The 10,000-nt window shown below is 39.2% G+C and overlaps 1 protein-coding gene and 1 long non-coding RNA gene across 2 annotated transcripts in view; both read right to left on the minus strand.

Annotated features, from left to right (window-relative positions):
• Positions 1-3,106: 3,106 nt before the first annotated feature.
• Positions 3,107-10,000, minus strand: part of LOC138045539 (uncharacterized) — a 90,129-nt gene continuing 83,235 nt past the window's right edge. The window contains exon 2 of the long non-coding RNA XR_011131608.1: positions 3,107-3,597. This is a non-coding gene — a long non-coding RNA (uncharacterized lncRNA). The remainder of the gene's footprint in view (positions 3,598-10,000) is intronic.
• Positions 5,551-10,000, minus strand: part of LOC138045537 (glutathione hydrolase 1 proenzyme-like) — a 26,881-nt gene continuing 22,431 nt past the window's right edge. The window contains exon 8 of the mRNA XM_068892077.1: positions 5,551-7,892. Coding sequence (XP_068748178.1) covers positions 7,614-7,892 — 279 coding nt within the window. The 3' untranslated portion in view covers positions 5,551-7,613. The remainder of the gene's footprint in view (positions 7,893-10,000) is intronic.

Genomic DNA, 10,000 nt, shown 5'->3' on the forward strand with positions numbered 1-10,000 from the left:
TAAATAATCGTGCTGCACTTGCAGCGCGGATTTTAGGACCGATTCTTGCAGCCACTCTGCATAAGGACGACGTGAAATTACCAAATTTGAGGTTTTAACGACAACGCGAGCATGCAACAGAGAATATTTCATTCTGTATTTTGACTTTGTAACTGCTCGTATCAATTTACTTTTACGATACTTCGCCCAAATTATAAGAAGTTAACGAGATAGAATAACTGCGAAAGAATAATGATAAAGCAAAGTGATATTTTAAGGTGACGTTTTAGTTGAAGTAGCCGTCGTAGATCTTAAGGGAGCTTAAGCAACGATAACGGCGACGGCAACGAGAACGTCACGAATTTGCATATTTATTGAGTAAAAACAATAGCTTTGCACGCCCTGCACGTGCGTTTTTCACTTTTGCCCATTTCGTTGCCGTCGTCAGCAAAACAACAGGGAGCTTAAGCAACGACAACGGCGACGGCAACGAGAACCTCAGAAATTTGCATATTTGGTGGCAAAAACAATAGCTTTGCACGCCCTGCACGTGTGTTTTCAATCTTTTGTCCATTTCTTTGCCGTCGTCAGTAAAACTACAACGTGAAACAGCCAAATTTGAGATTTTATGGACAACGTCATTACTTAAGGATAAATTTTCATTTCCTGCCCTAAATTGAGCGCCGTTCCTACCAGCGTCATTTTTGAGGAACTACCACACCCCCGTCATATTACAAAAAGTTGAAATAGTAACGAAGCGATTGCAACAACGCGAATTTATATTTTGAGATGACGTTCTCGTTGCCGTCGCCGTTGCTAAAGCTCCCTTTAAGCTCCCTAAAAACGTGAAAGAGCCAAGTTTTTGGTTTTATCAAGAACGTCAGCACTTGAGGATAAATTTTCATTTTCTCTCCTAAAATGGAGTGCCGTTCCGACTGGTGTCATCTTTGAGGAATTACCACACCCTTGTCATATTAAAAACGTTGAAATAGTCACGAAGCGATTAAAATAAGGCAAATTTATATTTTGAGATGACGTTCTTGTTGCCGTCGCCGTTGTCGTTGCTTAAGCTCCCCAAGCGTGCCCATTTATCATTAAAATAAACTTAACACACGCACATGAACAGATATGGGATTTGGATAGAGGTGTAATAAGAACTCACTCTAGTAACACGATTCGAAATGGCTTTGTTCAAAACCTTCATGGTACTTTTGGATAAGTCGTTATATGAAGGTTCTAACTAAAAAAACAGAAAACTTATTTAATTAAAGATATTTACCTACCCTTACAGTTTCACGCTTAGGTTCTTAAACCACCACAAATCTCAAACAATCTAAAATTTGATCGCCATTTTTCAGGGCGCTGAAGTACGTCTGAAGAGTAGAAAATCCCTTACCTAATTTAAATTTAAACCAGATGGTTTCTCAGCCAACACGTATAACGGATTCCACCGAAGCTTTATTAGATATAATTCTTGTCTCAAATGCGAAGCAAGTCATCGAAGCTAAAGTTTTACCATCATCAATAAGTGATCACGATCTTGTTTATGTTACGCTGAGGCTGAAGAAGCAGCGAACTCCATCCACGTTTATGACTATCAGAAGTTTCAAAAATTTTTCTTCGGAGAGATTTAATAATGACATCATAAGGGCACCCTGGTCAGTTCTGGAAACCTTCGATGATCCTGATGATAAACTTCATGCCTTTAATTTGTTGTTTAACGAGATTTTGGATAGACATGCACCTTTAAAAACTATTCGCCTGCGAGGACGACCGAATCCTTACATCACCGATGAGATTCGCGATCTAATGACAACAAGAGATGGCTGGAAACGTAAGTTCAAACAAACTAAAGATCCATTGGCTTGGTCGAGCTACAAGAGCAATTGTCGGCAGGTGAAACGAAAAATTCGTCTTGTAACGATCTTCCGACCATTCCACGCCATAGTTCCCCCCAGTGCTATGTCGACAATACTAAATTGATACTAAATTTCAACCTACAGGACCAGGCAAACGGGATTACCAAATTAAATGAAGACTTATGCAGAATTAGTAACTGGACTTTTAGAAATCAACTCCTTATAAACCCTAGTAAAACTATTTTAATTATCTTTGGCACCAGAGCGATGGTCAGCAAAGTAGAGGATTTTCGTCTAAATTTGCTAGGAAAAGAAATTACACCGGCTACCGTTGCTAAGGATCTGGGAGTTATCCTGGATCCCTGCTTGACATATAACGATCACATAGCTTCAACAGTGTCCGGTTGCATGGCGCGCCTAGGCCAGATTAATCGAGTCAAACATGCTTTTGACGCAGCCACCTTAACTATTATAGTTAATGCCTTAGCTTTTAGCAAGCTATATTATTGTTGTAATGTTTGGAGCAACACCTCTAAGCACAACTTAAGTAGGATCCCAGCTGTACAGAATTTCGCGGCTCGTATCGTTAGCAACTCAAGGAAATATGACCATATTTCCCCTATCCTTAAAGATCTAAAGTGGCTACCTGTAAGACAGCAGTTGTATTATCGCCACGCAATAATGGCCTTCAAATGTATGTCAGGGTGCGCTCCAGCCTCTTTATTTTCTAAATATATTCAAAGAGCCATGATCACAAGGCGTACAACGAGGAACTCCCAGATGCTAAATTTTCCTTTGTTTAAAACAGCCACAGGGCAAAGAACTTTCCACTTCAGGACAGTCAAACTCTGGAATTCACTAGATTCGACTCTTAAGTCGAAACCAACACTACAGGACTTCAAACGTTGCCTGAGGAGAAGCCTCAGAATGTATGTATGTATGTATGTATGTATGTATGTATGTATGTATGTATGTAATGAAAAGAAAAGGGCACGCGCAAACATCGGGGCATCAGTCAATCAAATGGGCCATTTCCGAGTTGCTGTTTGTCTCGGTTTCGAAGTGAGTCTTTGTGCTCAACTATTGTAAGGGAAATGTTTTGATTTGCATAACAATACGCAACTCATTTCCATTTGAATGGTTGTGCACCGGGACTCGCTTTGAAACTGAGGCATGCAGCAACTCGGAAATGGGCTATTCGTGTGCGTTTTGCTGGTTTTGATACCAGCATGCGCAGTGAGTACTCGTCCCACTATTTGCAATGAGACTAGCTTATAAAAATGTTCTTTAATTAAGAATAGACTCTGTTTATTACTGTGATATAGAAAGTCGTTCAAACCGACCTTTCGGCTTTACAATCTTCGAGGAACAGCAAATGGCTTCTCAAGCCATGTATTACTTCCAATAACGTTTTCGTGCTAACATAGCCTACACCATGTTCGACTTTCCCCATCAGTACAAGTTAGCTATTTTTGTAAAATATCTTTTAGTCGTAACTGGAATGGGACGTTGACGTAAAACGCGAAGGTTGTCTTAAGTTTCTATTGAGACGATGCAACGTCAAATAAACACTGACACTCTTTCCAAGTGACGATCACTTAAGCTTTTATTAATTTTATCATAAATCTTTCGTAAAGCATCTTAAGAGTAACAACACGCTATTGAAATACAGTAAACACCCACATATAATACCAAGTGGATTAAGAACATCGCGGTGATATTTGACCAAAAGCACCATATATTTTAGAACCAATTCAGCCTGATGTCCTTAGATAAAAAGAAAAAGGGTGCCAGAATAAGAAAGCAATGTAACTCGTATTAAAATACTATGGGAAGGGGCTGCTGGTCTATGTTAAGAAATATTAAAACTACTTAACAACTTATATTAATAATTGTATTCTTATTTATTTTTTTCCGTGAAATTTCATTTTTAGTGAAAGTAATAAAACATTGTATGTTAATTAAACATCTATTATGATATGGAAAGCAATTCTTAGGCCAAATGAAGTGATTGGATGATTTTTTTTGTCGGGATTTTGCAGTACGGAATATAGTTTTGCATGTAAAAGGTTACCGTTCAAACTTCGCTGATGGAAGACGAAGATGGAGAACATTCACTAAGCTGGGAAGTGTCCCTAGGTCGTTTTTGTACGGACCGAGCGCTGCCACGACCTCGAGACATCATTCCCCAGTACTTACGGCCCCTCGGGCTCGTTAGTAGGAGGTGATTACTATATGGCTCTGAATGTCTCACAAGGACTGGGAACTACCAAATTCACGAATCCATATTGACCGCGTCCTAGATTTCCCCATCTAGACTGGTATCTAGAGCGGTAATGTTTTGCGGTGAAAAAGTTGCACACTAAAATGCAAAAATATTGAGTATTTTCTTCTAACAATATTTATGGCAATGGCAAAAAGCATGATAAGAAAAAAAAGAAGAAGACGAGCAAACTTTGGCAGAGTTAAGTTCAACAAGCAGAATGTCAGTACAAACCAGTTACATTAAACGAATTAAATTGTTCTTCTTTGCCATATAATAAACATCTTATTAGCCGAGCTTAGTCAGTCTGTATATACTCACGGCCTCGGTCAAGATTCTCCCATACAGGTTTCCTGCTCGGTTAATAACAGCTAAGTAATGTATAATGTATAGTATTTCTGAAACACATTTCAAGAACATTTTAAGATCATTTGCTGGCTGATTTCTCACTGAGAACCCGGTAAATAAGGACTTCATCAGCCTGAACCTCGAAATCATATGTTCTTATATGCTGGTGTTTACTGTGCGAGTGAACTTTTAGTCACCCCCGACCGTTTGAACACGCTAAAATGCCACAAAAGATTTCCGGCGTTAAAAGCCCATAGCTGTAAATGTGAAATTCGTTTATAATTCATGAACAGGGTTAGAGCTATAGAAAATGTGGAAAAGGTGAAACGCATAACTTTATATAGTGCCGATACAGATCAATTAAGAGCTAGTGGTATCGTGATTTAGACAGTCCTTGATGCCTCGTTCAAGGTTAAATATTCTTTGAATTTTTAGTTTAAGATCGAGGCAACAAGGGCTAATTTGCGAGCAAGCAAAAGAATACAAAAACGGCGGCCATATTGGAATAAGTGTACTCTGTATCCTATCCCCAGAACTCCCGCCCCCACCCCACTCAATGCTAAACCCAAATAAGCACATAGCAATTAACAACACGAGCGTTTGCATATTCTACATTCAATGGGGTCGTGGTATAAATAGCGACGTTTTCCAGGGACATTGCTTGACGAAATTGCTTGAATAACTAGGATTTTACACAGTAAATGAAATGGTGACAATGGAACGCACTGGAAACTCGGAAAAATCCGAGCCCCAGATGGGAATCGAACCCACGACCCTCCGTGATGTAGTCGGCTGGATCACGGAGGGTCGTGGGTTCGATTCCCATCTGGGGCCTTGGATTTTTCCGAGTTTCCAGTGGGTTCCATTGTCCGGTAGCCTCGCAGCTCCTACAAGGTCTCACCTGATTGGAGACCACCCTTGAGGTTTAACAAAACAACAAATAACAGAAACAATGGCCCTTTTGTTTTAGGCCTAGGGTCCATTGTTTCTGTTATTTGTTCTTTTGTTAAACCTCAAGGGTGGTCTCCAATCAGGTGAGACCTTGTAGGAGCTGCGAGGTGACCCCCATTGTCACCATTTCATTTACTGTGTATATCATTCTCACATTTGCTCAACTAGGATTGTAGAGGATAAAAAGTTCTTCTTAAGTATGTTGCAAAATTCTTATCAAGAAACTGACGTTGAACGTATTGCAATTACTTTTATTTCTGTTATAATAAATCAATTTATATAGAATGTCAAATTCTTTAAAATGTATAACCGTGTCAAAGAAGCCTTCAAGGAGAAGTCTTCATTCTCTTCTTGCAGACCTCTGTACGAAGGCTGCGCGAAATGTAAGGGGAATTAAAAAATTAAGCTCTATTTTTCAGATGAATTAGCTGATAGACCTCTTTCTATGGTTTAATTGATGCTCGTCGAATTTTGCTAGCCCGGAATAGTTATACTACTTTGTGTTCGCGGAAATCAATATTAAAATCCAAAAAGTAAGAAAGGTTCAACTCGCAACCTAGGAAATTTAAAGTTAGAGAAAGAGAGTGCCCGTCAATTCTGAGATTTTCCCAGGGATACGGGCCTCCAGGTCTCAACTTGAAGTATCTTTTTGCAGCAATCCAACAAAAGTGTAAGACTAGAACTCAGAACATGCAACAAAGCATACTGCAGACGCTTGACAGAGGAAACCATTTGATGGTCTCGATATCAATTTTTCAATTCTAAACCGCTTAGCATTGACAATACACGTGATAGCTTTGAGTTTAATCGGTGAGACCAGGAATAGAGCACGAATCCATGACTAGAAACGTACAACGTCATTGCATTTGTGGAACAGCATTTTTACAGACCGATTTATTTTAGATTTATTTTCTCGCGAAACCAGACCTTCAGTTCCAGCTAATCATAAGTCTTGCATGAGCCTTCATTACCCATGGGATTGCCAATGGCCATAAGTATCACCCAACTAGTGGACTTCGCCCTCAAGGGCCACGGGTCAATAGCCCATGAGGCTTCGCCTCATGGGCTATTGACCCCTAGCCCTTGCGGGCTACGGGTCTAATTGTTAATTAGCGGAAGCCAAATGCAGTTGCATGCTGTCAAATGCTGTGAAAATGCTATTACACAGACCTAGTAATGGGAGTTGTAGGATATTGTTTATAGGCTCCTGGTGCAACCTATCTGTATGTACGGCCATACAGAAAGCAACCGACTTGTGGAATCAATCTAATCCTCTTGAATCGAAGTTAAGGATTTTTTTTTTTTGTGTGTGTGTGGTTTCAAACGAACTGGCATGTCAATTACTAATTATTTCTTACTTGTAAAAACATAGTTATTAAATGGAAACGATTACTTTGTTTTTTTTTTGTTTTTGGTTTGCTGTTTTGGCCCTGTCCATGCACAAAACTACACCCTTTTTCCACAAGACAGCCAATCTAAAGTTTCGATTAATTTATTCAAAATTTAATTGTGAACCGAGGACATATGATTGTGCATGGTCACGGTCAAGTTTACATGAAGAGCGATGTTTGAAGTTTCCAGAGTTTCATAACCAATCCATCTATATGAATTATGTTGAAAATTGACATTCAATTTTGCATGAGCTATCAAAACCTCGTGATCACCCTGCCCTTTTGACTTGTTACACAACGCTTGATTGGAACTCTATTTGAGAGAAATGCGTTCAAAACGAAAGAGAAAGCGAATGAATTATTTCTGTCACGTACACCACAAAACTTCAAGAGATGACGATCTTAACCTTAGGTCTCGAGTCGTTGCTAAAAGATTCACTGAAGTAAACATTGGACCCATGCGTAAACACAAGCGACATACTGCGCAAGCTCAGTGGCGTTTTGATAATTAGTACATGTCAGGGCAAAAGACGCTTATTAACCCTTTCACTCCCAAGATCTGATGTTAATTCTCCTTACTGACTGCCATACATTACTTCTTATGTCAGTTATGCGAATTTGATGATGCATCCAGACAAATGAAAAACCAGCTACCAGTCTGCTTGACAAGGTATTGAGCTTGTGAGGAGAAAATTTATATCCATCACTCTTGGGAGTCAAAGGGTCAGCAAGTTATAATTAGTGCCTCTGCGTGCAGTGCTTTGCTTAAGCTTGCGTCGCTAGTGAAAACTATCCCTTGGTCATCGTCCCGTCAACTTTCCTCTATTGTCCCGCGGGTGCTCCAAATTTTCTCGGGTCAGACTTGGCGTATATGCCACCTTTACCTTTCCTGTAAACCGCTTGAACCACCGCGAAGTCAGTGACCTTTCCAACTTGCACATCGTGGCCAAGAGCTTCTAGTCCTTCGACTATCTCTTCCTTGAGACGATATTTCTTTTTCTTTTCTATGGTGACATTCCGTGGTACCAGTTGATCGTGAAGTCGTGGATCGTCGACAGCATCAGAAAGCGACTGGCCAAACCAGAGCTTGTTCATCAATACCTGTGAAAAAAAGTTCTTCATACGATTTCCGGTTCCCCTCAATCCAGACTGGTGCCGGTTTAGCGTTAAAATGAGGGGCCCGTCAAAGGGCAACGCGTAAGTGCCTCTAACCAAGTTCGAGGACAAGTGCAAGTTGTTCTTTAACAATAATAATAATAATAATAATAATAATAATAATAATAATAATAATAATGATAATAATAATAATAATAATTTCCATTTATCCTGGAAAGACCAATTGACTATTTTCCCAATTCCATAATGCAAAACGTTTTTGGGGTTCTTTACATAAAAACAATACAAGTTAATTACTCTTGGGACTGTATCATGCTTTAGTGAACTGGATATCCATTGTTTTGATGCAAACTCCCCCCACCCCTTTCCCCCCAAAAATTAATTGAATTATAGCAAATGAGCTGACCATAGAATCAAAGTTATGAACTGGTGGCCAGCAATCTGTTATAAACTTGGTATAATTCAAATATTGGTTTTTGAGGACAGGAAAAACCGGAGTTCCCGGAGAAAAACCTCTTGAAGTAGAATAGAGAACCAACAAACTTAAGGAGGCTCCAAAGGGTTTTTCGTTGCTATAGTCAAGTTGTGAAACAATGAAAGATACCAAAGAAAGATATTTCATAGTGTAGGCAAACTATAAATATCATTGAAACTCTATTGTTGGGTAATACTTTAAGGGCACTTAAGGGCTGAGTCCAGAAAATGGCCCTCTAAATTTCAGTTTTTGAAATTTATCTGAAAAACTAAGTCGGTGACCTACCTTTTTTATTTGTTTATTGGAAATCTCCCTAAATTCTTTAACTTATTAGAGAGTATCACAAAAAGATTTAAAATACATCGAAAAAGGGCGTTTTCTAGTTCACAGAAAATCATACTCGGTAACTTTCCTCGAAACTTTTTTATTTGAAGTGCCAGAGTGAATGATACGTGCATGCAAAAAATCAAGATAGGTCCCCAAGCAAAATTTCGAGATAAAGACAATTTTTTCCGCAGGTTTTATTTCCGGTTCGCGCGATTTTACGCCGTATTTTCACTTCCGGTGTGTTGCTCGTGATACTTTTGATAGAAATTTGAATCATTGGTTATGACTTTCCGTCAACTAGTACTCACGATCTCCACACACAATATTCCCCTAATTACCCGCTTTACTAGACATTATTACTTCAGTTAGTGGAGAGGAATCCCTTCCTGTAAGGGGATTCTTGCTGCAGCACCATAATCATGCCAGAAAAGGCTACTGCAGACTGCAGCTGTTTTTTTTTTATTTTTTACTTTAAACAAATATGCTCACACCGCAACTCCGACATCTTGCTCCCTCAACGTTAACACAGAATTAGTTTGAACAAGTCAAATCGAAGCTCCGTGACAAAAATATTTCTTTTAAGCATGCAAAATTTAAGATAAAAACAAAGGGATTAACTTTGAAAAACTGTTATGCTGAACAGCTCTCAAAAACCCCAATTGAAATCCGTTGATTTATCCATTTGATTTATGCAAGCTTTACTTCAATGTTTAAGAAGTTATTTTCACGTTTCTCTTGAATTGGTAGCCAGGTCCCAGTGGCGGCTGAATTTGGCTAAATCGGGTGACACAGCCCCTTATATGTTTGTGCTTACGAGTTTGCTGACAGAAGACATCATTATATTTACAAATTGACTTCAAAAGGTTAAAGGAACTGTTAAACTTAAAGTTAGGTGAATTTCCCATTTTAATCTTTTTGGCTTTAATAACCAGCCAGTTATTAGCCATCAAAACTGATAAAATCTTGGGTGGCAAAAGCGCTAACGAGCCCGAACATTCTTTGTAAAATGTCCAGTTTTCAAAGCTAGTGCTTAATTTTGCTTGCCGCATTGGGACGTTCCATTTACGATCAGACCACGGGGTATGGATGAGTAAATTCCTACTAGCCGCATTTTTTGGTCTGAACCCTTTGCAAAAACGTTTCCTACCCCTTCACATTTTTTTCGATGCCTTTGAAAAAAGATTCCCACCAGTTGAATATTCTGATGGACCTCATCCATAGGGGCTGGGGAGGGGTTGGATTATAAATGGAATGTCCCATTCACTAGTGAAAACAGGCCCCATGAAAACAA

This window comes from Montipora capricornis, chromosome 4 (genome assembly GCF_036669925.1).
Source record: "Montipora capricornis isolate CH-2021 chromosome 4, ASM3666992v2, whole genome shotgun sequence".
In the NCBI taxonomy this organism is placed as follows: domain Eukaryota; kingdom Metazoa; phylum Cnidaria; class Anthozoa; order Scleractinia; family Acroporidae; genus Montipora; species Montipora capricornis.